At 50.9% G+C, this 27,858-nt stretch overlaps 3 protein-coding genes across 6 annotated transcripts in view; all 3 read right to left on the bottom strand.

The window, feature by feature from the left end:
• Positions 1–701: 701 nt before the first annotated feature.
• Positions 702–2,637, bottom strand: MRPS26 (mitochondrial ribosomal protein S26). The gene is made up of 4 exons (XM_032461961.1): positions 2,392–2,637; positions 2,144–2,290; positions 1,926–2,049; positions 702–1,211 (listed from the first exon to the last, which is right to left on the bottom strand). The coding sequence occupies exons 1-4, from the start codon at positions 2,601–2,603 to the stop codon at positions 1,077–1,079; spliced, it is 618 nt and encodes a 205-aa protein (XP_032317852.1). The 5' UTR covers positions 2,604–2,637; the 3' UTR covers positions 702–1,076.
• Positions 2,638–2,690: 53 nt separating this feature from the next.
• LOC102511575 (progonadoliberin-2) lies at positions 2,691–5,082 on the bottom strand. Its single transcript, XM_032461962.1, has 3 exons — positions 4,004–5,082; positions 3,724–3,786; positions 2,691–2,908 (listed from the first exon to the last, which is right to left on the bottom strand). Exons 1-3 carry the CDS (start codon positions 4,164–4,166, stop codon positions 2,862–2,864), a joined length of 273 nt encoding a protein of 90 aa, XP_032317853.1. The 5' UTR covers positions 4,167–5,082; the 3' UTR covers positions 2,691–2,861.
• Positions 5,083–9,223: 4,141 nt separating this feature from the next.
• PTPRA (protein tyrosine phosphatase receptor type A) overlaps positions 9,224–27,858 on the bottom strand; it is a 116,133-nt gene continuing 97,498 nt past the window's right edge. For all 4 annotated transcript variants that reach the window (XM_032461959.1, XM_032461960.1, XM_032461958.1 and 1 more), the window contains 12 exons: positions 26,802–26,899; positions 25,533–25,652; positions 24,597–24,763; positions 23,968–24,103; positions 23,058–23,207; positions 21,792–21,885; positions 21,397–21,473; positions 20,775–20,909; positions 15,534–15,659; positions 15,303–15,454; positions 10,493–10,628; positions 9,224–9,847 (listed from right to left, as the gene is read on the bottom strand). In XM_032461959.1, coding sequence (XP_032317850.1) covers positions 9,773–9,847; positions 10,493–10,628; positions 15,303–15,454; positions 15,534–15,659; positions 20,775–20,909; positions 21,397–21,473; positions 21,792–21,885; positions 23,058–23,207; positions 23,968–24,103; positions 24,597–24,763; positions 25,533–25,652; positions 26,802–26,899 — 1,466 coding nt within the window. In that variant the 3' untranslated portion in view covers positions 9,224–9,772. The remainder of the gene's footprint in view (positions 9,848–10,492; positions 10,629–15,302; positions 15,455–15,533; positions 15,660–20,774; positions 20,910–21,396; positions 21,474–21,791; positions 21,886–23,057; positions 23,208–23,967; positions 24,104–24,596; positions 24,764–25,532; positions 25,653–26,801; positions 26,900–27,858) is intronic.

Here is a 27,858-nt window from a genome sequence, read left to right on the forward strand (position 1 = left end):
TTCCCCACCTGAATGTGAGATTGCCTATATTCCCTAAAGTTTTCATTTTTTTGAGGGTCCCAGAACCTCTCTACAACATGGGAGTTAGGGAAAGCAGCTCTAGGACTCTGCTTTCTGGTGGTATCTGGGCAAGTTTCAGTGAATGGTGGCAAAGGGACACAAGGTCTGGCTGAGAGAAACATGTCTCTTCAACCTCATCCTGGATGTTCCTTGAGGGCTTGGGTCTGAATAGGGCCTGTGGATCTATGTGCTCACTTATGTGACCTTGTAAACTTTAACCACAAGTATTACTGGCACCCATAGGGTTTGGTCCAAGTGCTTGACCTTATAAAGATTAACCAAGCCTCTGCTGGTACTCTGGTGTGTGGGCCAAAAAAGCCAGCATTGCCAGGGCAAGTGCAGGTTACCGAGGCCAAGGGTGGAGAGCACCACCAGAAGATATGGGGTCTTCTTGCCTTTTGTGTCTTGGGCACACCAGCAAAGCCCAGCATCAAGCAGAAGCAGGTCTTTGGCCAGTGGTTACTTTGTGTCTCAATTACTGGGTGATACCTGCTTCTGGCTGGAGCCTAGATCAGGGTTCAGCAAGCTTCTTCTGTAGTAAGTCATTAAGAATATTTTAGACTTTGCAAGTCATGGGGTCTCTGTTGCAACTTCTCATCTCTGCCATTGTAGTGTGAAAACAGTCAATGAATCAATGTGGCTATGTTCCAATACACTTTATTTACAAAAAAAGGCAATAGGCCAGATTTGGCCCAAGGACTGCAATTTGCCAACCACTGCCTTGATGATACTCGGGAGGTAACTTGGCTGTTAGAGAGGACTAACATTCCATTTCTGTGAGATGGAAACTCCTAAGGTTTGGTGCTTTGCTGAGAGTTGTACAAGGGTGCAGAACGGGGCACTGTGTGTGGGAGTTTGACTTCATGGTGGGTGCAGAGGCCAGAAAGTGAGGGCTGCACTGGAATAGGCTGTGCCTCATTCTTCATAAATACCAACTGCTTTATTCCAGATCAGGCCCAACCCTCCTACCCCCATACACACATGGCCCCTGGGTGGGCACTGTCCTTATTGGGCCCTCAGGAGCCCTTGTGCTGTGGCATGACTACCAGCCCCTCTCTGGTGATGGCCCAGTTGTAGCTCTTTGGGGAGTCCAACGCTTCTTCCACCCGTGCCTCCAGGTTCTCTCGGGTGATGAAGTTTTTTGCCTCCTCCTATTGGAAGAGAGAAGGCCAGGTGAATGGGAGCCTTCCAGCACATGCTAGCTGGCCTTTAGCTCACTGAGGGAGGGACTCCAGCTCTCCTGTGGGAAAGATGTTTGGGGCCCAGGTCCTCTCTTAAGTGTCCCACTGACCTTCCAGTGGAAGAGTATGAGGCAGCTTTGTGACACACAGCTTTCTTGGATAATCACCCCCTGGACATTTCGGCCAAAATTCAAGCATTCCAGCTGTGACAATCTACTACTGGGTGGTATCAGTCCATCGATGTGGCCTAGGTCTTTCTTAATTTTTCTCAATACTCGTCCTTCTCCCTCTATTACTTTTAAGTCAAGCCTCATTCACTCTCACTGGATTACTTCTAACTGGTCTCCCTGCTTTTAAGTCTCACACCTACCATCCTAGCCCAGAACATTTAGTCTTTCAGTGACCTTATCACCCTTAAGGCAAGACACAAACTCCTTGTGGAACGCGGGGTCCCCTCCCACCGGCTAGCCACTTGAACCCTGCAATGCCAACTTTCACCTCCCGGTCTTCGCGCCTGTCTGGCACTCTCCTTGCACTCCTCTACCAAATCCTTGCTTTTAACTCCCTCTGAAGACCTAGATCTCTCCTCTCCGCACATAGCCGGGGCCCCACCTCGCTGCGCGCAGGGCTCTGCCGCACAGGCTGAGCGAGCACCGCCCCCCTACCCCCCGAGACGCGGCCCACCTGCAGCTGCAGCACTTCCTGCTCCTTGAGCTGCGCCCAGGCGTGCGCCTCCGCGGCCCGCCGGGCCTCCTCCTCGGCCTGCCGCCGCTCCTGCTCCTGCGCCTCTTGCCGCAGCCGGGCTAACCTGCGAGAGGCGAGAAGCCGGGGCTGGGCGTGGTTGGGGGGTCTCCCGGGCCCGCCAGGCGGCCCCGCCCCGCCTCGCGTCCCGCCCCACTCACCGCAGCTCGTGCAGCCGCCGGTTCTCCGCCTCGTTCCAGGCCATCAGCTCGCGGTGCTTCGCGGCTTCCTCCTGCGCCTTGCGCTCTACCAGGACCCCGGACCGGGCCTCATACACCTTCTTACGCACCTCGAACACGAACTCCAGCCTGAGCCGAGACGCGCCCAAGGTCGGCACTCTCTTTACCCGCCCGCCCCAACGCACACGCCGAACGGCGCCGACCGCCGCCTCCCCCTCGGTCACACACACCTGAGGGCGCGCATCGTCTGGCGGTAATGCCGGTAACGCTCCGTCACCACGAAGAGCTCTGCAGGATCCACCGCAGGCGGGGTGGCCACGCGCCCGATCTTGGATTTGGCTGGTGGGTCGTGGCGAGTCTTGCGGCCTCGCGCAGGCAGCAGAAGCGGGGCAGGGGGCCGGCCCGCGGGCCGCAAGCCCAGGCGGCTCAGCGCGCGCAGCATGGCGAGACCGCCCCGCCTCCGGCGCGCCGCAGGGCGTCACGGGGGCCCGGAAGTGGCCGCGGGGCACCACGGGACGCGTAGTCCGCGGGCTCCGTCCCCGCCCCCTGCAGCCCAGCCCACTGACTTCGACCGCCCCGTCCCCCGGGACGTGGACGCGTCCTCCCCGTGGGGCCCGCATCCCTCCAGCCTCCATGCGAAGAAGGATCTTACTGGGGGTGGGAGAGAGCAGGGATAAAGGAGAGGACACCTTCGGGGACCTCACACCTTTATTGGAAGGCAGCGGGGCGTGGCGCTTGCGGTCCGGTCTGCGAAAGGAGGCGGCGGTCATTCCACCGGACGCTCTGGTCACCTGACTGCCGAGCTGCGTCCTTGCTCGCTCCCTCCCCCTCTCCTCCCCTCAAGACTTTGCCTCGCAGAGCCTAGTCCTGTGGACACGCCCTGGCCTCTTAGAGGACTCGGCATGCACATTCTCCAGTTCCTCCCGGCGCACGGGCGTTGCCCACCCTAAATAAACCTGATGTATAAAAACTTGAGCTCACACCGACTTAAATTAGGCGATAAGGTCTTGCCTTATAGGGATTTGGCCTTTCTCCTTTAGTTACATTCCTCTCCTGGTGCACTTTAAAATACAATTTTCAAAATTGTAATAAACCATTTCCCTACACTTGTCTTCTGCTATTGGCCTTGGGCAGCTCTGCAATCTCTGAGTCATTCCCAGTGCACGTATCAGTGACCGTCTGGTTCTCAGGTCCCTACTGCAAAGTGTGGGGTCGCACCCCTCACCTCTTTACACTGGCAGCAGGCCTGCCCACCCTGACACCCATTGGCTTCCCTTGACTGTCAAGGAGCCTGGGCGATCTCATTGCTGCCGCTGCCTTATTTATGGAGGTCTTTAGTACAGTTATCTCCTCCTACTCCACTAGTGACTTCTAATCTTTTACTTTAACATAGTATCTTATTATAAATTGTCTAGAATTCTGGGATACTGGATAGCAGATGGAAGCAACAGCTGCGCCAGGGGGTGCTGTGGCAGGTGGCGTCTCCTTTTCCCCAACCCCCAGCCCCCAGTTCTTAGGATGGCCTCTGGCGGCCAATGCTGAGGGCCTTTCACCCTACTTACCAGCAGTGTCTGCACCAGGAGCTGCTTCCTGCGGAGGAGCCACCGGGCCATGGTCTTGCCCTCCTAGGGGACACTGTCCTCAGGGAGAGCCAGGGCATCGCTTGGGAGGCCATGGGCATTTTGGCCTGGGCTGCCTGCTGCAGTGCCCAGAACCTTTCCTTAGAAGGAAACTGAGGCTGCAGCCCACCCTTCCCACCCCCATCCAAGGCTCAAGGTAGGAAAAGGAGCTCCACCAGCACCACCTGCTTCTTAGTTAGGCTGGGGAGAGTCTTCAACACACCTGGGGGCCTAGGAGCATGCTGGGGGTCCTGGGGTGAGCTGGAGGCTCGCTTTCCTCCAGGGTACCAGCCATGGGACCAGTGCTGAGCCTTCAAGGGTCCAGGGTGGGTGATCAGCAGCAGCAGCAGCAGCAGCAACAGGAGGCCTGGCCCAAAGCTGGCCATAGCAGGGCTGCTCCAATGGACAGTGGACAGTGCTCAAGGAGTCTGACACTCTCATACATACCCCCTTCCTCTTCCTCCAGGGTCCCCTTGAACAGCTGGCATTTCAGGGGCAGCTTTAGTGTCTCCTAATGTCCTTCTGTCTTCTGCTATTGCTCCTCACCTCAGGACTACAGGGGTCCAGACCCTGAGGGCTCCTGGCAACTAGCCTTCTCCCTTAGCCCCTGGGGCACAGAGGCTTTGCCAGCTGATGGCCCCCTCAACTAGGCCAGGCCTACCCGTTCTTCCTTCAGGGAATCCAGAAGCAAGAGAAGGTTGGAGAGGGAAAGGGAGACTTTGGTCAGGGGCGTTCTCCAAGAGACAGGCAGCAACCTGGGGGCGCTTAGGGCACCTGGTGCTGGGGGACCTGACTGGCAGGTGCTCTGGCCCCTTTCTCTGGGGGTAGCTCTTTCTCTTCCATGGCAGCTGGGCATGTGGAATGGATGTGTGGTGGTTACAGGGGCAAGTGCTCCTATCCTTTGTCCCTCCCACACAGCAGAAGGGGCAGCAGGCACAGAAACAGCTGCTGGGGAGACGAGGGGAAGGGGGTCTTCTGGGCACAGATCAGGAGTAGAGGGACTTGAGGAGGGGAAGAGGAGCAGCGTGCCATGCGCCCAGAATGAAGCTCCAGCCCGTGGGGAGGGCAGCCTCTTCACTCACCGAGGGAGAGCTGTGGATCAAGAGGCTCCTTAGGTGGCTCCTCCGGGCAGCAGCGGAACCCTGCCGGCAGCCCCGGGGATTTATTGATCAGCTAGTTCCACCCCCGGCTCTGGGCCCACAGACTCAAGTGACGTCTCAAACGGGAGGGGGACAAGCTCGCCGCCCAACCCTTCCCTTCCCAGTGTATGTTCAGCTGCTAGCCCTGGGGTCACCAGACATATGCTCCCTCATCGCATCTCCCCAGGGATCTGAAGTCACAGGTCTCCTGCCATCAGCCTGGCCCCTGCCCCTCAAGTCTCATCTTCCCACTTTCTTGGCTGCACTCTCAAACTCCTGCCCTTCGGTCTAGAAAGCCCTCACGGCCCTCTCTGACTCCCCAAGTTGTGGTCCTTAGAGAGGCAATGCCTGGGGTCTCCCTGAGTCCCACCCAGCTCAGGGCTCTCCCCAGTAGAAAAGTTGGGGCCTAAGAGTGGGGAGGCCAGCGGCCTGCTAAGAGGTCTGAGAAGAGCTATGACCACCCTTCCCAAGGGCGTGTTTGCCCACCTGTGAAATGGATTAAGTGAACCATCCTCATCCACACACCTGGGCACCAGGGCTGGGTCACTCCAGGTGGAAGGTTTGGGTGGCCTCTCTCTTCTCCAAGCAGGCCCGTGACAGGGGGCCCAGTTAAGGGGGCAGGGCAGCCTCTGTGATTCTGTCAGTAGCGGGTAGGAATAACTTTGCCTCTCAAGGGTCCAACCTCTTCCCATCCTGTGCTCAGCCCAGAACCAGTCATGGATTTGGGCACATCTGCCCGGGAATGTGAGAAACAGGTTCCTGCCTCAGCCTGCGTCAGCTCAGCTTTCTGACACCAGCCGATAGTCCCTTGGGGGCAGAGGCCAGTTTACAGGGTTAATAGCCAATCTCCGCCTTTGGACAGCAATTTAAACAGCAAATGGAAGGGCCAGGGTCAGGCTGGGCATCGTGGTGGCCAGTCACTGGGAGAGCAGGTGTGTCAAATCCTGTGGCAAAGACTGAGGGGAGATGACACAATGTGCTCCAGTCTGGGGCACCTAGACTTCAGCTGCCCAGGCAGGAGCACACGTGTGAATTTTCAGATTGACTTTCCTGAAAGAAATCTTCGGATTGTATGATCAGTGAAATTGTTTCAGCAACTGGACTTCATCCCTTTTGGAACAGTTAACAAAGTAAATTTTAGGACATTTGCTTTGTGGTTTAGTGAAAATGACTCAAAGTTCAAGACACTAGCTTAGCTCTGGTTTGGACTTACAGAATGTTTTATTCAAAGGCCCTGGTGTTTATTTTACAAGAGGAATAGGGTGCCTTTATTTTTTCCTGTAATTTGATTGTGGTTTTTCCTGAAAAGTCCAAACAAGAACTAAGCTTCCCAGGGAAAAGCTCCAGTCCTTTTCTTTCTGTCAACATAGTCTTTCAGGAATACTTGCTGTTCCTTTTCGGACTATAAACTCTGGAATTCATCCTTGTGTCCTTCTCAGCGGAACACAGAAAGCCATTTGTTCACGACTGAGCTCTAACTCATGCTCAACTCTGAGCTGACATCATGCTAGTCTGGGGACTGCGTAGTCAGGTGGGAAAGCAGAGATTTTGAGCTGAATGCTCAGGTGCTGTCGGAGCACAGAGGGGCACACACCGCTGAGCATGTGGTCTGGGTGAAGGATGAAGAGTTAGCGAGAGCTGTGGCAGGAGGGCAGCAGTGGGTGCTCCGGGGTAAGGAGCGAAATGGGGAAAAGTCAACATCGGAAATGCTGGGGGATCTGTGGGCCTGGAGTGTGGTGGGAGAAGACACAGAGAATGCTGGAGGCTGCTTGAAAGGGCAGTGGGCTTTGGGGACTGGGTGAACCCCTGGGTGTGGGGAGCCTGAGACTGGTGCCTCTGGGCTACCCCGTGGTCACTGAAGGAAGCAGGATGTGTGGACCTGGAGCTCAAAGTGCGAGCTCAGGGTTGGAGGAGGGCTGAGGATCCACAACAGACTGACCGCAGGAATTCCCCACCCCTGAGGAAGGGGACAGTGGAGGAGGGACTGTGGAGGAGCAGCCACAGAGTAAGGATCAGAGTCAGGAGGCAGTCGCTACACTGAGTGGGAGCTAATGGACACAGAGACGGTGGGTCCCCGGGGCTCAGTGCTTAGGATGAAGGGGTAAGAAAAGAACGTGTGGGAATGGAAGACCCTAGGCCTGAGGAAAGTGCTTTTTTTTTTTTTTTTCCCAAATGAAAAGACAGGCATCTTGGGTGGGTGGGAGTACAGACTGAAGGAAGCCCGGGGATGAAGCCGCCTGGATGAATTAAGGTCTCTGAGAGTGCGGCAGGCCCCCAAGCTTTGGGTGCCCACTGTGCTGGATGCTGCTCTTTCCCCTTCTGAGAAATCTCACCCCTGCTCTAACCCCACGGGTCCCAGCTGACTGGCTGAGGTGGGCACTGGATGAAGTGGTCACCCCTGCCCTTCCCACACAATTGTGCCGCGTGAGCCTCAATACACTTCCTTTTGAGCCTAGACTAGTCCCTGTTAGGTTAATGTCTCGCGATCATGCAAGCCCTGAATAATACAGGAAGAGAAAGAAGTGAAGAGGGAGGGATGAGTGATACCCTGTAAGCCGAAGGAGAGATGGGGAGCAGAGATGAGCTAACTCCTGCTTGAAGATATCTGTTTAGCAACCAGGTGATATTTAAAATACTGGCCCACCCACCAACCCACTCAGCATGGACCCCAGCAGAAAGCTGCCAGGCCACATGGTGCGCAGCTGTTCAACACCAGCCCTGGCCTGCTGGGAGGTGGGAGGCGGTGCAGGGTGTAAGAATGTGTCACCAGTATGTGGCCTGCTGACCCAAGGCTTGCCCTCCTTCCTCTGCTTGGACTTGGTCACACAGAGGCACCAATGGGCAGCTTGCAAGGAGACAAGTTTTCTTCCCAAACATGGCATCCTTACCGGAAATTCCTTAGATTTTTGTCTCTGCTTAATTTATCCCTGCTTCTTTGAAAACTACTCAATTTTGAGTTTATTGCCCTTGGAGTTCCTCAGGAGAACCGAGTGCCTCTACAGACTGACACTACTCACTTCTCGCAAGCTTCCAGAGGTGGTCTGTCGCGGTGCCCTGCTTCCTGCTGATATCTTGAATAGAACTTGCTGTAGAACCTGGCTCCCATCTTGGAGCCACTGTGCCTTCGTCTGGCTGGACCCTGAGGCCCTCTGCAGTGCTGCTCCACTGATCTTTCCTCCTTTCCACTCATCTGAATTTCCAGCACCCCTTGGGTTCAGTTCAAGTTCCACCTCCGCCAAGAAGCACGGCAGCATTGATCTCTGAGCGTGCCTCCATGGACCAGGCTGGGGTGCCATCTCTCACTCCCGACAGCCCCCGACGTACCCAGGGCTGGCTGCTGCTCCTCAAGAAAGGCCCCGAGGGCCGCAAGGCTCTCTCAGCCCTGCACCGACAGCCGTGGCAGCCAGTTTCCTCTCCTGGTCCCAAGATGAGCTGACCATGAGGACAGGGGCTGTGGACAGACCCACCCTCCCAGCTGTGCCTCAACTAAAGACCACACTTCCCAGCACCGTTTGTAGCTCAGTGTGGTCTTACGACTAGGTTTTAGCCAATGGGATATGAGTAGAAATGAAAAGTGCAACTTTTGCTTCATGTTCTTGAAAATGATCTTGCCCTTTGCTCTAAAGACACTGACCTCAACCATGAGGATGAGAACAACATCCCGAGGGACACCAGGACCACCAGATGGAGGATACTACTAGGTCTCTAGACTGGGCAGACTGTTGCCTGAGAAATAAACGAACATCCACCTTATTTAAGACACTGTCTAACGTGTTGGGCTCAAAATCAAGTCGGGATATAAGATGCCCACCCTGCTGGTCTCTGCACGTGAGGCACTGCCAAATAAAAGTCCTGGACATGAGGACAGATATGAAAGGAAATGGAAGCTGTTTAACACAGTAAGTGCAGATAAACACTTACTCTGAACAGAACGACACGATCCAGGTAGTTTTGCAGCAAATCATCAAGGACTGGAGAGGTCAAGCTGACCTCAGCCCAAAGCTGAGCCACCCCTCTTTTCCTCTGTGCCCCTCCACACAGAGAAGCAGTGAGGACCCTGGCCATCTTCCCCAGGGTGTGAGGCTGGCTAGGACCACTGCACCAAAGGTATGCTGGGAGTGAAAGGAGGGTCCTGGCAACTGCCTTAGAGCTAGAAGGGCTGTGCTTGTTGGAAAGAGTCAGGAAGACCATGGCTCCTCTGCGGCCAGCTGAGACAGAACAGTAAAGGCACGGCCAGGAGTGGCCTGGGAGGACCCCAGTGCTGCTACAACTGCCCTACCCCAGACAAAGGGAGAGACGTTTCCTCAGGGAGTCAAAGCTTTTATTACCTGATAATCCCTAGTGTGGTGCCAGAGATACCGCTCTGGTCCCTTCAGTCCCCATGGTGGGATGTGGCTGGTGTGAGAGTGGGCAGGGGTGGAGAGGGGAGAGGTTATTTACACAGCAGGGAGGGGACAGCAGCCTGAACTGGGGGCACCAGGACAAACAATTTCCTTAAGAGCTCTGATAACTTTGTGCTTTTCTTCTTAGTTGATACTGAGCTACCTGGAGTGGGTTTGTGTTTCTTTAGAAGATGTATAAACCCAAGAACAACAGAGCCCAATTTCCAGGCAGAGGATTTCACGATATCAATCGAAACATCACACTATTTAATTCCCCAATAAAACATTGGAAAAAGGACTATCAGTGCTAACACATTTACATATAAAATCTCCACCTAGTAGGTAATAGAAGCCTATGTACCAATTTCTAAAACAGTTATAAGATATATACACAATTTGGGGTATATTAACAAAACAGAATATTACAAAATATTAAAGGCAATTCTCCTGTCCACGGGGCCTCATCGCCTCTTACTTGAAGTTGGCATAATCTGAGAATGCGTCAATATATTCCTGCACCACCTTGTAGCAGAACTCATACTGTTCCTAGAGAGTGAAAGGCAGGGGAAAAGGCCAATGTTACTGAAGAGAACAATGCACCTGCAGCTCCTGACAGACCCATTTAAAAAAAATGAAAATTAAGAGGAAATGAGTGTTTTTGGATTTCCACCTGAGCCCCCTGCCAGAGATCTGACAACATTCCCCCTCTGGGCTGAGTGCAGCCACATTCTACGGAGAGCAAGTGATTGGACGTGCAGAGGATGGGCCCAGATTTGCGTCAGTCAGATATGACCTCATGTCTGCCCCATGCTCGGTGGTCACTGGTCATCTAGACTGACAGGAGACCTCTTAAAAGGGAGCCTGAGCAGAGGAGAGGAGGTACTCCTGAGTCTTCCGCACCCCAGGACCCACAGAGAAGCAAAGGAGAGCCCCATGGGGCACCTGGCACCCCCTTCTAGCCTTCGCAGAGGCCGCTGACATCTCCTGGCGTGGGGCTCTGATATGCCTCCACGCTCTCCTGCCTCCCAGAGCTTATTCTGTTTGTCTGAGGCACCTTGGGGAAGGATGAGTCTGTGGTTGCAGTCTTCTGAAGGCCAGACAGGCCCTCAGAAGAGCCTCCCCTGAGCTGGCCCTGGCTGAGAAGAGCTGCCGGTGGTGGGGTGGCATGGGTAAATGCGCAGGCCAGCATACCAGTGTCTGGACCATGTGTGGCCTCTGCAGCCGCAGGCTCTTGACGGTCTGGAAGACATCCAAAATCCCCTCGGCTTTCACCCGCTCCAGGACTGTACTCAGGGCGCAGAAGGTCCCCGTCCGCCCTGCCCCGGCGCTGTAACAAAGCAGAAGCAGACGTAATTATCACACCGGCAATGGCTCTCTGTTCCCAGGAGGTGAGTGACCATGGCGATGAGCAGATAAAGGCCGAGGCCGATGCTCCTGGGAAGGTCTGTCCTCCAGTGGGGCTCCTGGGGGTGGGGGCAGGAGGCCCGCCCGCTCCTCTCCACATAAGCCCAGGCTCACACAGCTCTGGGGGGGCCCGGCACACCCCTGCTGCCCTTGCTGCACGGCCCACTCTGCCTGCTGAAGGACTCACCCGTGCGACAGTGGTGAGGAACCCCCCACCCCCTGCACTGCCCATCACTGTCCACCTACAGACAAGCCGGGGTCGCCCTGGCCTGCTGCTTGTGCATGTCAGAGTTCTAGCCCGCTCTTTCCCTGCCAAGCCCTGCTCCCCCTGCACTGCTGTTATGTTGACTGATTCTTTCCATGGCTCTCATTTTCTTCCTAAATCCCACGAATCCAGACTCTCACCGTGACACCATCCACACTGTTCACTGTCATCACAAGACCCTTACCACGTGCCTGCTGTGTGGTAGGACTGTGGTGGGTAGCAGCATCCCCGGGCAGTAAGACACGCAGTACACGGAAAGGAAAAAGAGGAATGGCGGTTCGAGGCAGGCTGGAAGGAAGTGCTGCTGTGAACAGGGCGGTCAGGGAGGGCTCTCTAACAAGGTGCCATGTGAGCAGAGACCCTGAGAAGGTAAGGACATGGTCCTTGGAAACGAGCATCTCAGGCAGAGGACAGGAGTGTCTAGGCACTAAAGCCAGTGGAGGGAGGGACATGGTCGGGGTGAGGTCAGAGCCCTCAGGGAGAATGCCAGTCCCCTGGTGCACTCCCTGCCTGGCCTGGGCAAGGAGCCCTCAGAGATGTTGGGCCTTGTGAGCCAATGTTAAGATTCTGAGCGAAGGAGTGATGAGGTCTGACTAAGTTTTAAAAGGAACTCACAGGGTGCTGTACTGAGAACAAACTGAAGGGGGAGGGAGGAAACAGGGAAACCAGTGAGGGCAGTAGAGTTACTGAGGAGAGAGGATGGTGGCCTGGACAGAGGGCCATGGTGGAGCGTGTGATAAAGACTTGATTTGGAAATTATTTTGCAGGTAGAACATTAGACATGCATGTGTGAGAGAAAGAACAGGATGGTTCCAGGCTTTCTTACCTGAGTTAAGTGTCCAACTGAAATACCACTTACTGATCTGGGGAAGGCTGTGGAAACAGCAGGCTTGGAAAGAAAGATCCGTCCTGAAATATCCCTTTAAACTGAAGATGCCCAAGTGAATAGGTAACTGGATATATAAATCTGGAGTTTAGAGGAAGCGGTGAACTGGTGGTAAAGATTGAGGAGTTGATATTAAAGCCAGGAAACTGGATGAGTTCACCTAAGGGACTGACTCTCAGTTGACAGAGAAGAGGTCCAAGGACTTGGCCCTCGACCGCAGATGGGGAGGAATCAACAAAGGAGACAGAAGGAACAGCCAATGAGGACAAAAACCAGGAGAGAAGTTATGATGAAAGCATTTCACAGAGAATCGAGCAGTCAGCTGAGTCTAATGCTGACGAAAGTCAAGGATAAGCTTGAGAAGTGATCACTGGATGCAGCAATGTGAAGGGCACGGGAGACCTCACAGGGCAGCTGCAATGATGTCAGAGGGTAACTGAAAGGGCTCAAGAGAGACTGGGAGGAGAGGAACTGGAGAGTTAGCAGGGACAAATCTTTTGAGAAACTTTACTATTATGGAAAACAGAAATAGAGGGGTAGCTGGAGGGGCACTGGAGCCCACAGTTTTTAAAAATATTAAGATGGGAGAAGTTATCGCACTTTTGTATGACGATAGTAGTTATCCAGAAGAAAACCTGATGATATAGGATAGTGAAGTCAGGTCCTCGAGGAGACAAAAGAGGATGGAACTGATATCCAAAAGCGGGGTGCATGTGGCAGACTTCAGCTTAGCCCCCAAGGTCCCTGCCTCCTGGTGTTCATGTACTTGTGAGTTTCTCTTCACTTGAGTGTGGCAGGACTTGTGATGTGCTTCCAACCAAAAGAATACAGCAAGAGTGATGGAATGTATACAGTTATGCATATGTGATTATGTTACGTGAGAACATAATGTCTGTTTTGTAAGGAAGTACTCCTTTGCTGGCTTGGAAGAAGCAAGCAACCACGCTGGGAAGACCCATGTGGCAAGGAACTTCAAAATACAAAATTCTGCGAGGAAGTGAAAAACAAAATGAGCTCAGAAGTGGACTCTTCCTCAGTCAAGCCTCAGATGGGACCACAGTCTTGGTCAACACTTTGACTGCAGCCTTGTGAGACTCTGAAGCACAGGACCTGGCTAAGAATTGCTTAGATTCCTCACACAAAGATTGTGTGTTGTTTTAAGGTGCTAAGTTTGTGGTAATAGTATTACGCAGCAATAGAGGACTAATGCAGCTGGCTTCAGAGAGAGGTAAGATAACTCATTCACTGAACAGGAGGGACGCAGGGTCCCCAGCACTTGCAGGCAGATGGGGAGCTGTGGTGGTGGGAGCAGGTGGAAATTCTCTCTGACTGCTTCTCTTTCCTCAGGCAAATAGAAAACATGGTCATCTCTTAAATATGAGGACAGAAGAGGTATTGGAGGTTTGAGAGGAGGATGAAATAATCATCCAGGACAAAGGCTGGCAAGCTTTTCCGTAAACGGCCAAATAGAAAATGATCTTAACTTTCGCTGGGAAGGGAAAGTTAAGTTATAACCGCACAACTCTGACTTCTTGTGTGCTGAGCAGCAGTGTGAGGTGATGAGTACTGGGTATGGTCTCAGTTCTGCTGCCGGAGCAGGAGAGCAGCCAGTCGATATAAACATGGCCATGTTTCAATAAAACCTTATCTACGGACACAAATTTGAATTTCACACAATTTTCACGTCATGAAATACTTTCTTCTATTGATAAAAAAAATTTTTTTAAATGTGACAATAGTTCTCTTGCCCCACAAAACCATGAGGCAGGCCAGATTTGGTGCTGGGCCCGAAAAGAGTGGGAGAGGCAGAGGGACCGCGGGGCAGCACTAAGGGCCACGAGGTCACAGAAATGTAAAATGAGGCTTGTAACGTGGTGCTCTTCTTTAGCCACATTCAGCTGTGTGCGTGGCGCAGGGCAGCCAGGGAGTCTGGGGTTTGCCTAGAGAGGGTGACCAAGGGAGAGAGCAGCATGGGAGATTTAAAAGTGCGGGGAAGGAAGTATTTATTTTTGGGTAGGTCAAGGAATCCTTTTAATTTGCCGATTGGGCAAAAAGCCATGTTTTATTGTTTTCATTCCCATTTCTCATATTTCTAATAAGGATCAGCATGTTTATTGTCTTTTCATGGTTACTGTCCATTTGTATTAGCTGATGTACTTTGCCGCTTCTTCTTCTTAAAAACATTTTTTTAAATTCATTTTTGTATGGGTAATAAATTAGCATACTTAAAATTTCAAAAAAGGTCCAAAACAGTGAAAAGTCTTATTCCTACTCCACTCCTTCACCCTTCAGTGTTCCTCCTGGGAACAACCAACGTCACCAGGTCCTTGTGTGTCCTTCCAGAGATAATTTATGCATATTACCAACATACACATGTATGTATTCTTTCCCTGTCTCCTACTGCTTTTCTTACCAAGCAATAAATCTAGACGATTATTCCATACCAGTACATAAACAGATTCTTAATTTTTTGCAGCTCTGTAGTATGAGGTATGTCAGAGCTTACTGAACCAGTTCCCTATTAATACATGTTAAGATTATTTACCATCTTTCACTATTATGAGCAGTGCTTTAATTCTTGTTAATTATGTATTTCATTCTGGCCAGCTGAAGAATATTTCTGGAAGTTCCTTTGTTCATTTTTCTATCTTCAAAGCCAATTTGAAGGTTTTCAATATATTTTTACTTTCCTTTCATTTTTTCATCTTAAGCTTCTTTGGGGGGGGGTTAAGTTTGTTTGCTTATTAATTATTTTTAATGGAAGCACTGCGGATTGAGCCCAGGACCTCATGCGTGCTAACCATGTGCTCCACCACTAAGCTATAACTTTCCCACTTCTTCCCTTTTTAAAGAGGTTTTCCCCTCTAATTATAAAAGCACCACAGACTCATGGTAAATTTTTTTTTCTAAAGTGCAATCTCAATATGCCCCAAACAAAATCTCCCCCGCCTTCCGTGAGTTCCCTTACTATCTTTCTGCCAGTGACATCGGCCTTTACCCAGCCACAAACCTGGGAGACGCCCTTGACTCCTTTTCTTTCTGAAGTTTGGAGTCTTGTTCATTTTTCTTCAAACTGTTTTCAAAAGAGTTGCCCATTTTGGTTTTCCTGTGCTTCTTAAGGAGGCCAGGTCCTCATTCCCACACTGCCTAGCTGGTCTTCTCCGCTGTCAGTCACCCCTGCTGCTCTCTGTGCCGCATCACCATCCCAAACGCTCCCCTGCCCAGTATCTTCACCTTAGAGACTGCTGTTCCCTAGCACTTACAGTGTAAGGCTCAAACTCCAAGATCCTCTCTTATCATCTGGGCCTGTCCTGGTCATCAGACTTGACTGCCCTGTACTCACTGACTCACCTGGCTTTCCTCAATCCCTCATACCCGCTCCCATCGCGTCCCCCTCCCTGCCTCACACCACATTCTCTCTCTTCCCGAGGCCAGGGTGGACACACCTGCAGTGCACGGTGATGGGGTGGTTCCCTGACTGCTGCTGCTGCTTCTGCACGGCTGCAATGATGCTGATCATGCCCTTTCCATCGCTGGGGATGCCCACTTCAGGCCAGCCGTGGAAGTGGAACTGCCGGATCTGCCGGCTCTTGTTCTCCTTTGGAAGAACGAGGATCAGAGAGGTAGGGGCAACCCCACTTTCCCTGTGGGAGGAGCCCACCCAGTAGATACCTTACCCTGGTGTTGGTGACCAGGAGGTCTCTGACGGTGTAACTCTCACATTCCTCCTCCTTCTTCAGCTCCACTGTGATGTCTCCATAGGACACCAGCCCATCAGAGGGCCAGTACTGGGCACACTTCTCCTGGGGGACAAATGGGAAGGGTGAGGGGCTCAGAATACCATGTGAGGTAAAGGCAGGGCTGCCCTATGAGCAGCCTGCTCCTCTCAATACAGCCACTTAGGCTGACACAATTCTTCCCCATGGGATCAAAAACTCAAGAGGGTCATTCCATTACTTAACATCACTCCAATTAACTTCTGATCCTCACCAGGACATCCATATTTAACTTAATTCCACTACCAGAGATAATCACTTAACCATTTGCTGTTACTTATTTATAGTCTAATTTGCAACACTAACAGGGTCAGGGAAGAACGCTGACCATCAGCTCACAGCTGCATCCAATGCTCAACATCTGGGTGGAGGGAGGAATGAATGTCTTCATTCCAAGCCCCCTTCCCCGTTTTTTGGTTTTTTTTTTTTTTTTTTCCTTTTTGGCTCCCTTGGGGTGTTGTCACATTTCATAGTTGCTTATATATGTCAGACCGCTAATCCAGGAAAACTGAACCCAGTCACACCCCCACTCGGCCGCGGTGCTTCACTACAGTCCAGGCCACGGTGTGCTTTCATCCCTTTCCTCGTTAACTCTTTAGCCTGCAGTGGCGTCTTAGAGTGGCTACTAGCCCTCACGTTTCTGTCCTTCTTAGTGAGCAAGACGTGGTCTGCTGCTGCCCCTGCCTGCACAGGCTCCTTACAGGCAGAGGCTGCGTCTTTGCACCTTTGTTTTCCCAGCACCTCGCACACGCCTGCATCTGGCAGGCTCTCTGTTAAGCATCTGGTAGATGAATGTGATTGATGTCTGCAGAACAAGCCAGGGTATAAATACAGAAATAAAACAAAGTACAGTTATACTGTCTATTTCTTTAGAGCATTTTGGGGCAGATCCTAGATATTTCACTGTTGGCAATTCAAAGGTCCTCAACCATAAATGTACTCTATGTTAGAAAAGATTTGGGGAAATTAAATACAAAAACAGAAATCCCCGATAGTCTCCCAGTCCAAAAACAATCAGTATTAAAAGTCCATTTTGATGACTTTTCTTGCTTTTCATACGTGTGATTATTCATCATCCCCTTTATAAATGACACCGAGCTCCTTTTAAAGCAGAGGATTGGTAAAGTAGTGGATTAAAGAAATGCCGCAGACCAGTGCTTTCCGATGTGTGCCCACTAGGAGCCCTGGGGATACCGTGGGGGTTAGGGCTCTGGGCCCTCTCCTCAACCAGAACAACTTTAGAAAAATCTAATTTAGGCTCATCTTAAACAGAGACCACACTGGTTTCAGGGCATTGGTGGGTGGAGAGAGTTTTGTGACCAGAGTTCCTTCCCAGCACTAAGATACAAACGGGCTCGACAGCAGCAGAGTAGAGGCCTAGAACTGCACTGGCAGGACACTGCGGTCCCACAGCTAACAGCCTGCAAATTTTAGGTCTTCTTAGTTTAGACAGAGGAGCGTAACAGAGAAGAAAAGGGGCAAATCGACTGGAAGGAGGACTCCCAGGGATGCAGAGTCCCCGCTTCAAACTGTGGACAGGGAGTTGGTGAACAGTGAAAGCAAGTGGGGAGCCTGCTCTGGCCGACTAATGGAGATGACCAGCCAAGAGGATTACGTGTGGTGGGAACAGGAAGTCAGACTAGTGCTGTTGTGGAGTGAAGTTCAAGGCGACACTGCTGCTGTAGGGAAGCAGCCAGGGTGTGCTGAGAGGAAGCCAGCCTGGGCAACTGATGAGGACAGGATTTAAGGGATGATATGAAGTAAGATGATTACAGATGCTGGACTGGGGGCAGGCAATTATCCTACTCAGCCAGGTGAGGGCTTATTTAATTTAGCCCTCTGTGTGGGCATAAAAACACAGAAGAAGCAGGCTGGGCCTAAATGGGACCTAGGAGGTGCCCTCACGGCCGTGGGATGGGTATGGCAGAAAGAGCTGTTTGAATCCAGAGCAGGGGCCAGCAGGGGCTGTACCCACTGTTGCCCAGGGCTGACAATGCTCTGGGGTCCTGCTGAGGATGGAGACATGAGGGCACAGAGCTGGAGACTAGGACTGTGCGGAATGCAAGGCTCTGACAACTAGGGGACCCTTCTCTCAAGAAGCAGAGGCTGTGACCTCAGAATCCACCCTCCACTCTGCATGCGGAGGGAAGATGGGGAGGAGGGAAAATGGAAGCTAGGAGATTTAAAATAAGCAATGGAAACAGAGGAAGAAGCACCCAGTTCAAGTCTTGGGACTAGATACGAACAGGGAAATTTTCTAAATGTTGCACTCATGGGTAGATATTCTCTCAAGATCTGGAAACCCAAAGAGGATTTTAAGACAAAAAGTGATATAATGAGATTTACATTTTCAAAAGGATCGCTGGCTTCCACGTGAAGAAATGACTAAAAGAGGGTGGGAATGGAAGCAGGCCGATTGCCAGACTACTTGCGTGATGCAGGTAAGAGACAATGGTCTGTGTGACGGGGCAGTGGTTACACTGGAGAGACGTGGATATGCTCAGCATATGTCAGAACTCACTGACAGACTGGCTGTGGGAGTGAGGAAAGGAGAGGCATAAAGGTAATTCCAAGACTTCCGATATAAGCATCTGGGTGGAAGGTGGCACAATTTACTGAGATGGCTAAGGGTGAGATGGACTAGTATGAGGGAAAGGAGGAAATCAAGTTTTATTTGGACCGTATGAAGCTTGAGATTCTTAACAGACACCCATGTGAAGATATCAAGTAGCTATGTGGATATACCAGTCCACAACTGGGAAGGTGGGGGTAACTGGGCGAGAGACAGATTTGAGAGTTCCTGGCATATAGGTGTAGTCATATATAGTACTGACTGTTTCAGACACTGCTATAGACAAAGAAGAAAGATAAGAGAAATGACTTTTGGACTGGCAAGATGGCGGTCACTGGTGATCTTGGCTGAAGCAGTCCTGGAGGAGTCAAGCCTAGAAGGAAGAAGATGAGGTGAGAACGTGAAGGGAGAAGGTCAATTCTTTTTAAAGGAGTTTTGTTGGGAAAGGGTACAGAGAACTGGGACAGCAGACAGAAGGAAATGTGGGATTAGGAGATCTTTCTTTTTTAAAGATAGGAATGTAACAATGTATAGGCTGATAAGGGTAAAAGAGTAGAGAGGGGACTATTTACTGATGAAGGTGGGAGAAGATAATTACAGCAGCGATGTCCTTGAGGAGACAGGAGGGGAGGAGCCCAGGGCACAGTGGACAGGTGGACTGAGATGTAGGAACACTTTTCCACTGCAACCAGAGACAAGATAAGAGAATGGATACCGATTTGAATAGGCTGGTTGCTTGAGGGGTACGAGGATGAGAGCATTCTTGTCTGATTTCTTGGAGAAGAATGAGATCATGAAATAAGGTATGAGTGTGATGGAACAGGCAAGAGGGAATGGTGGAAGTCTGAGGACAGGAAAGAAGGAAGGGCAGCAGGATTGGCGGGCGGCACTAATGACCCATATGAGATTTGTGGTCATGAATTCAATGTGAGACCACTCAGCACTGTCTCCTGTTTTCTTCCAGTGATGTCTGCTACCAGACGCAGACATTTAATTGAATTTAACAGAGTAGAGACCTTGCCATGAAAGTAAGAGACCATGAGGGAATAACAGGTGCTAACAAGGGAAGGAGTATAATAATGACAAGTCACCAAAACTCTATAAACAGAGTAAGAAGAAAGGTGGGGACACGATCGGGGTGACAGGTTGAGGAAATGGAGGAGCTGACGGCTCTAAGGACTTGATAAAGACAAAGAATTACTGAAGTAAGAGAAGCAGTGAGGTGGAAGGACAGGAGATGGCAAACAGGGCAGTGTGCCTGATGCTGAGATTCCAAAGGCAGTGCAGATATGGGGGGATGACAAGGTCGTGGTTTGACCATGGAAGTGGGTGGCTGAGGAAGCTGAGAAGCTCAAAGACAAGGGTAGATGATCACCCACATACATTCTTATGCCTCCAAAAACAGAGACAGGAAAAGGAACCAAAAAAGGGGTAGCAAGCCAGGTGTCATCCGTGGGTGAGGGATGGGAGATGAGGAGTGGGTGCTCAAGTCTAGTAGAAGCATGCTCGGGCGCGGGGGCTTAATCTTAGATTTATAGGTTACGGACTCTAGATAACGGGATCCCTAAGAAGCTAAAACAGAGAATCTCCTGCTGTTGTCCTTTACTCTCCTTCCCCAAGACAGCACTAAGTCTCTTGCATGGTCCAGGGCTGACAACCATGATGGGGATACAGCTTTGTGGGCAAGGGCCCAAGGCTATCATGTGCTATTGTCTCTCTGGAGAAGTGGAATGTGGCCTTGGGTTGAGCTGACCCTGTGCAGAAACTGCTGGGGCTACTCTGCCCACTCTGACGATGGTCCAAACTACAGCTGACGAGGGAACCCAGGCCCAACCAAGCATGTTGGTGACCCCTCTGGTTAAGATGGGGCAGAAAAATTAAACAGGGAGAAGAGAAATTTAAGTTTTAATTCCTTCGGGATTTTAATGTATACAGAAATTACATTTTGGGGTCAGACTTTTTCTCTGGGAATTTAAACTGGGGGTGGGAAGTGGTGTCATACTGGATAAATGGAGACACCCCTTCACTGCATCATTTAGGCTTATGGCATTAATACACCTCTGGGAGCTACACTTGATAAGAGGAACGGGAGGTGGCACAGAAAGTAAAATTTATCTTAGAGGCCAGTGAGGCTTGTAAGGAATGTTACTATGACCTGTTCTGATCCATTTTAGAAGCTTCTGAGGGCAAGAGCTACTGCCTGCTCCCCTGGCCCGAGGAAGACACACAGTGGTAGGTGGAGGGGGAAGAGCCTCACCCAATGACGGCAGGCCTGGCCAAGGGCAGGACAGTCTGTGTGTGCAAGTCCTCCCTCCCCACACCTCCACCGGTAAGTAATGCTTCCTGCCCCTCTGCCCTGCACTCTCACTAGGTCCACTTCAAGGATGGAAAAACCTGACAATCTGACGGACAGAGTCTGAGGTATCCACTGGGCCACTTTCTATTACTTGGCAGTGGACTGAGAGATGATACTTGTGCTGGCCATTCCAGCTTTTCTTTTTTTAGTGCCCCCCTACCCCCCTTTTCACGTATCTCTTGTCACCCATAGCCCAGGACCCTTTTGAGCTCACCTGGCCTCTCTCCTCCAGTTCTGTTAGCATCACGATTGAGCAGGATTTCCACTCCCAGATCATTCGCCAGAAGTCCTCGATCGTGTGGAGAAGAGGGCCCTGGCTGGCGATGTAGGAGTCCTTCTGCCGGTAGCCCTGTACAGGCCAGGCCAATAGTAGGAGGGAGGCAGTTTAATCAGGGAGGGGCTAGTGGAGAAGACAGGCCACTGGGAAGGGATGAGGGCTGCCTGGAGGCAAACACATCCCAGGCAGAGCTCCCCTTTGGCCAAGGAACAAACCCTGGCTGGCACGCTAGTCTCTCTGTGTGAGGGCGAAGGAAGTGGGGCTGGGTTCAGGATGGAGAGAGCAGGAATGGGAAGGACCAGAGGTTAATGTTTTCAGCCTTTGGCTGTGGTATGTGCTGTGAACTTTCCCTCCAGCTATTACACTGGGTGTTTGCCCTCTGTTCCCCGACCTTCTGCTCTAGGGGGCCTGACAGACCTAAGTGTGCAGGGTGCGTATCAGCTCTGTATTTGATGACTGACTCAAAGACCATCCTTCCAAGCACTGGAGGACAGCACTGCAAGACCCAGCTGAATCCCCATGGAGTGTTGGGAGTGCCGGGGACATAGCCACCACTTACGTCAATGAAGGAGGCATTCACATAGTCTGTGTTCTCCTCACCCCTCTTAACTGGAATGATCACTCTGTTGAATTCATCTGCAAGAAGGACAGTGGCTTGTGACTCCCCAGCATCGCTTGTCCTCTCCTCCCTCTCTGTCTGTCTCTCCTCCCCACCCCAGGCCTGGGCAGATATAACTCCAGCTGGACAACAACATGCCTGTTCCTAGTCCAGGAGGCAGAAAGCCTTTAGCCTTCATGCTATTTCCAGAAGCCACTAAAGAACTGGGAGCAATAAGAGGCAATGCCATAATTCCTGTCTCCAAGATGATCATTAACTAGTACCTGAGAAGTGGGAAGGGTGAAGGGAAAGGGGGTTGGGGCGTTAAGGCTTTGGGGTGGGGAGAAGGCTCTTACATGGAATGATCTGTAAAACCCGGTTCTTCTTCATGTTGGCTGGAAGGTTTCCAGTCCGCATCTTGTCATTCTGGATTTTGATTGATGTTAATTTCTGAATTGGGAAGAGGAAGGGAAACATTAACTGATCTCAGTAACTGAACTTGACAAGATTATGTCTGTCACTGGACCTGTATCTCCAGGCCACCCTAGCTGCATACTGCTGGTCTCCCCAGAGCCCTGACTTCCATCTCCACATGTTCTTGTTTTTTCTGTTTTGAAGCTCACTGAATAAGCCAAGAGTGTTTGGGAAACACTGCTTTCCTGGCTTCTGTAGACCATTCTGGGATTCCCTTAGACTGGAACTTTATAATCCTGGAGCAAGGAACCTAATCTTATAGGACAGAGTATGCCCTTCCTCCCTCTCTCCACACTGTTCTACCACCAGAAGCTGTCTGAGATTCTTTAGAAAACCTGGCTCAAATGTACATCCCTTCTCCTGATTCCAAGGTCCCTTCCTGATCTTCCTGCTACTCAAAGTGTAGCCCATAAACCAGCAACATCGGCCTCGTCTTGTTATATATTTAGAATCTCTGGCCACAACTTAAAACCTGCTGAATCAGAACCTGCATTGTAACAGGATCCCAAGGTAATTCGTGTACATATTATAGTCCGAGGAGTGTTTAAGGAAGGTGGTCTTCCCCATAACAACCCAGAATCTCTTGCTTTCTGGGGGTACTTTTATTGATGAGAGTGTGGTATGTCCCCAGATGGGAACCACTGCCCACTGGCATACAGCAGGGGCCAGCAATCTGCGGCCTAGGGGTCAAATCTGGTCTTTTCAATGCAATTGAAATTTTATGGGAACACTGCCATGCTCATTTGAACAGTGTCTATGGCTGCTTTTGTCCTACAACAGCATGTTAAGTAGTCACAACAGAGACCACAGGACCTGAAAAGCCAAAAATATTTACTATCTGGCCCTTTACAGAAGAAGTTTGCTCTTGTTGTACGTTATAATTACCTGGGAGGGAGAGCTGGGGGACTTAAAAAAATACCACTGCCTGTCCCATCCCCTCAACACAACCCAAATGAGTCTAATGTGCAGGATGGGTTGAGAATGACTAGGCTGCGAGTAAAGGGCCAGAGACCCACCTCCTTAACCACCCACATATCTCACAAGGGGCTTCACTGTTTGCTGGTAAATCCACAAGGGGTCTAACATTCTAGATTCCCCAGATCACATGGATCCTTCATCCTGAAAGACATGGTTCAGCTCCAACTCACCTTAAACTCCTCCTCTAATCCATTGTTGCTGGTCCCTGGGATTTTGTTGTAAATTTTCTGCAGATGTGTTTCTAGGGAGGTGACTTCCAGTTCTGTGTCTCCGTAGAGATAATGTTCCAGAAGGGCTTGGTATATGAAGACGTACTGCATCTGGAATGCGGATGATGCCCCAGCCCCCAGTTATATACAACACGGTCCCTGAGGTGCCAGAGCACTCCCTCCCACTCCCGTTTCATCCAGCCCACTTCTTTGATCCTAGCAGAGATAAAATGATCTGCTCTCATTCAGGAAGGCAGGACTTGAAATGCATGAGTCCCTCTGGAGGTTCTTAAATTTGGGAGGAAGGGTCCTACTCTGGCACCCTCCTGAAGAGAAGGATAAATCCAACTCCTGCTCATTCAGAGAGGACAGATTTTTTTTTTTTTATCCCCCACCCCCCAGCTTTTAAAATTTATTTTTATATTTTTAGACAGCACAGATTTGACAAACTGAGGGGCTGTCAAATTCTAGTGACCCACAGGACCTGTGCCAGCCTCCCTCCCGGTGCTGTGCCCTTTGAATTCCATGCCCTAACCACAGAGCCAATCTCACTGCTGCTCCTGGACCTGGCTGAGCTGCATGACAACTCTGTGGCCATGGCTCTCTCGGCTGCCCACATACCTGCCTCCCTCAGGACCTGTTCGACATCCTTAGAGCCTAGTGCAAATGACAACTGCCCCATCTTCCTGATCTCCCTAGGCACAACTCCTGTGTGTTCCACGTTTCTTTTACTACACAATATATAAGGGTCTTTCATCACACTGCATGATGATCAGTAACAATAACCTGGGAGGCTAAGTAATCCATGAGGCAGGCAGATGTTTTGGTCCTGGAATGCCCCCCACCTTCATTTCACCCACAAACCACTCACGTCTGTTTGCACCATCTGGCAGCGCTGGGCTCGGATCCGGCTCACAAAGCCGTAAACGTCCACCTTCCGCTCCGTATGCATCATGTCCAGCATGGCATCAATGACGACAAAGGTACCTGTGCGCCCTACACCCGCACTGTGGCCAGAGAGCAGGAGTGTTACGGGGACAGCTAGCATGCCTCGTGGGAACTTACAAGGAGCGGGCAGCACAGGGTGGGGCTCTTTCTTCAAGCCTCTAAACTCTAACTCTACAGGGGAGAGCTGGGACTCTCACAGAGCCAACAACCCCACTGTACCTGAACTCCTTACCTCTAGCTAACAGGACCAGGGAACCCTGACACTTAGAAGGGTCTGAAGGTCCCAAGTACACAAGGCAGCACTCAACCTAGCTTCTTGGTTTCACAGCAATGGTCTCCCCATCCCCAGTCTTGGAGGACTGCCCTTCCCTCTTTCCTCTAGTTTACCCAGTACCAAAATTTGAGGAATTTCTTTGGCTGCTGCCCTGGGGCCCCAGTAGCTCATCTGCTCTGTACCAGCCTCCTCAGCCAGGGCCCCTGAGCTTTCCCTGCTCCTGCCATGGGAGCAGAATATGGTATGAGTGAGGGACCCAAGGGTCAGGCCACACTGACCTGCAGTGGACCACGATGGCCCCTGCATACTGAGGATTGCAGGCCTTCACCTTCTTGAGGAACTTGAGCATGCCGATTGGAGTGAAAGGCACCCCAAAGTCTGGCCAGCTGGTAAAGTGGAACTGAGTGATGAGGCGCTGTGGCTTTCTGTTGGTCATGTCGCCCACCTGTGAAATGAAGAGATCCCGTGTGTTGGTCCTGATACTCTGGGGTGGGGCAGCACCAGGGGAAGGAGGCAGAGGTCAGGGACCAGGGCCAGCTGTGCTGTCAATGACAATAGGGAAGTGAGAGTACAAACTTCCCAAGGAAGTTGTAACCATGGACAAAGAACCTTCCCAGGAACCCCATGGGGTAGGCAGGGCTATTTCTATTATTTACAGCTTACAGATGTGGAATGTGAAACTCAGAGAAGTTAAATGACCTGATTAAGGTCCCAGAACTAGTAAATGGCAGGGTCAGAACTAAAATGCAGGTCTCCTGACTCTTGGGAAGCCCCCTTTTCACAGCACCACACTGCCCTCAGCTGAAGGCAACCTTTGCTCAAGCCTCCAGGGTCACTCTGGAGGGTCAGGAGCAGGGCCCACCACATACTTGCTGTCAGGAGCCTTTGGGGTAAGAAAGGAGGAGAGGTAAGTCAAGAACCCATAAGATTACACTACCTCCTGATGCACTTGGTTCATACCTAAGATGACCAAATTCCATCTCAGTAATACTTTTTCTCCCAGTAATGACAATGTCCCTCCCTTAGCTTTGACCACCCTCTCCCCAGCCTCAATTCCCTGGGAGCCCAGATCTCTGTTTCAGAGTCCAAACATGCTGCACACTCAGTGATTCCTGACCACCCTGAGTAACAGGGGGGAATGACCCAGCCTGTTCTGCCCTCTTAATGGTCAGCAGATCCTAAATGGAACTAAGAAAGGCGGCAGGAGGCAGTACCTGTTGAATGCAGAACTTTCGCACGGTGTAGTCCACCAGTACGGTCACATCCTCCACTGACACACGGATATTCCCGTAGGTCCAGCAGCCTTGGTCTGGCCAGTACTGAGCGCACTTACACTGGAAAGAAACAAACATGCATCCCCCTGACCTCAGACCTCCCGCCCCCAGCAGATGCAAAGGGCCTGAAAGGAAAGGACCATGAAAGAAAGCCCAGACTGAAGTCCTCAGAAAGCCCCCATGGCCTCTTCTCTCACCTCTGTCAGCTGAAGACTTATTTAACTGTTCTTTTTTTGAAATTCCTCAGCTCCCATTCAGGTTAGCACAATCTCCTAACTTATCCACAGCCCCAGCCCTATACTTCTCACTCTTTCCCACCCTATTCCTTCAGTTCAGGGCAAACTGGAAGCCATTTTTCCGACAAAATCTGCACTTCCACAATATCCCAGGTCATGCTCTAGGGGCAAGCCTGTCTGATGCCCTGGAACCAGCAACCTGCGGTGAGGGAGTCAGAGTGGATTGATGCAGACTGTAAACCTGTCATACCAGGCGCAAGGCCTTCTCTGGTGACTAGGCTTTGGACAGCCTCTAAGAGCCAGAGATAGGGTTGGAGAAAATGAATCTAAAGCCCAGCCCTAAAGCTATCCCTCCTAAGCTGATCAACACACTCAACAGCCCAGTGTGGTATCAGGGTGACTCAAGGCCATCCTGGACAAAGACTGTCATGAATTGAGATTCCTCTCCGGGACCTGATCCAGGACTCAGGACTGGTCCTGGCTGTGGCCCAGTGATGGGGCTGGCCAGGCATGGACTTGGCAGCCACAGAAAGAAAAGGAACAGTCAGAAAGCTGCCTGAAGAATCAGGTCAGGGTCTCAGTTCATACAGCTTCCTCTGGTGACTCAGGAGGAGGACCAAAAACCCAGGGGAATGAGGGACTAGAAATGCCAGGGGAGAAAAGCCTCTCTGTGTTTTTTCTTGGCTAATGACCCAATCCTTTCTTCCAGGATGTCCTGGATCCAAGGTGAGATGTTTCATTACTAGGCAGAATGTGTGCCCTAGGCATACCCCTGAGTTCATCGGAGGCTTCCAGACACACAAAAGTGTGGTAGGCATGTCGGCCTGGGTTCTGTCTGGATGAATGACTGGCACAGGAGCTACAACAGGTGGACAGTCTAGGTTCAAACACAGAGGTCTAGCAGAGCAGATCCTCTGCTGGTTATACCTGTATGAGGGGTCATCCAGCCAGCCTATTTAATTTCTCCACTCACCTCCTTTCTCTCTTTCAGATTGGTCACCATGACGATGGTGGCTGTGTTTTGTTCCCAGATCATCCTCCAGAAATCATTCACCGTTTCTTCTTTTGGTCCTAAAATAGCCAACAGCAAAGATGAGAACACATCCCAAGGGAAGAAAGATACTGTGAAATTGGGAACATTCATTTCTGACTTTCGGAAGCCTGTGCCCACATGTCCCCAGCTAAATATCCAATCCATCTATCTTCCACCCACCTACTAACTGAGTATTTCCCACGTATCCACCATGTACGCGCCAGGCACCTCACTAGGAAGTGAAGTGGGGATGTGAAGTTGTCAGAATAAAGAGAACGTGAACAATGGCTCCCAAGGATATTACAGCTGAGGACTAGGAATCATGACTCCCATGTCATGGGCCAGATAGCAAGCTGTGTGCTTTATACCTCATTTACTCCTTCCTGCCATGCTCTGAGGGGGTTACCATCAGCCAGAGGGGTTGGGTAAATTGCTCAGGCTGGAATTTAAAATTTACCTCCCACACAGCCTTTCTAGAAAGCCACTAGAAGATTTCTAAACAATGAGGGCACAAATAGAGAGGGGAAAAAATGGGATCTAACACAGGAAAGAGGCTAACAGAACACCCAGGGTGTTGGTAAAGGGAAGGCACAGGATAATTACTCTGTCAGGGGCTAGAGAGCAACCAATCCAGAGTAGAACTGAAGGAAGAAGGTTCTAGAAGGATCCCAAGATAAAAACATTAAAAAAAAAAATTAAGCCTCATGTATCTAAAGGTATCAGAGAAAATATATACTTCCAGCAAAGAGTTTGCAGGAAAAAAATCAGTGCTAGCAATATAAAAAACTAAATGAATAGGGGAAAGACAATTATTAACTCTTGGGGAAGAGGAAAACCAAAACTGTACCCCCAAAAATCATGATACTATGTGCTTCAGCTGTGCCTAATACTGGCACAGTAATAAGAATGTAAGTAACAAGTACTATCTTAATCCCAAATTGTGATTTAACTCCACTGGGAAAATTGGGAAAAGGGACATGCAAGTCTGACTGAGTCT

This window comes from Camelus ferus, chromosome 19 (genome assembly GCF_009834535.1).
Source record: "Camelus ferus isolate YT-003-E chromosome 19, BCGSAC_Cfer_1.0, whole genome shotgun sequence".
NCBI classification, from domain to species: domain Eukaryota; kingdom Metazoa; phylum Chordata; class Mammalia; order Artiodactyla; family Camelidae; genus Camelus; species Camelus ferus.

What these genes read in the sequence shown, in the direction of transcription:
- MRPS26 (XM_032461961.1), bottom strand. Translation starts at nt 2,603, where the DNA reads ATGCTGCGCGCGCTGAGCCGCCTGGGCTTGCGGCCCGCGGGCCGGCCC. An exon ending in CGGCGGCTGCACGAGCTGCG is followed by an intron (nt 2,050 to 2,143) that starts GTGAGTGGGGCG and finishes CGCCTCTCGCAG; the next exon opens with GTTAGCCCGGCTGCGGCAAG. An exon ending in AGGAAGTGCTGCAGCTGCAG is followed by an intron (nt 1,212 to 1,925) that starts GTGGGCCGCGTC and finishes CTCTTCCAATAG; the next exon opens with GAGGAGGCAAAAAACTTCAT.
- LOC102511575 (XM_032461962.1), bottom strand. Translation starts at nt 4,166, where the DNA reads ATGGCCAGCTTTGGGCCAGGCCTCCTGTTGCTGCTGCTGCTGCTGCTG. An exon ending in GCATGCTCCTAGGCCCCCAG is followed by an intron (nt 3,787 to 4,003) that starts GTGTGTTGAAGA and finishes AGTGTCCCCTAG; the next exon opens with GAGGGCAAGACCATGGCCCG. An exon ending in TCCTGGTGCAGACACTGCTG is followed by an intron (nt 2,909 to 3,723) that starts GTAAGTAGGGTG and finishes CTCCTTTCGCAG; the next exon opens with ACCGGACCGCAAGCGCCACG.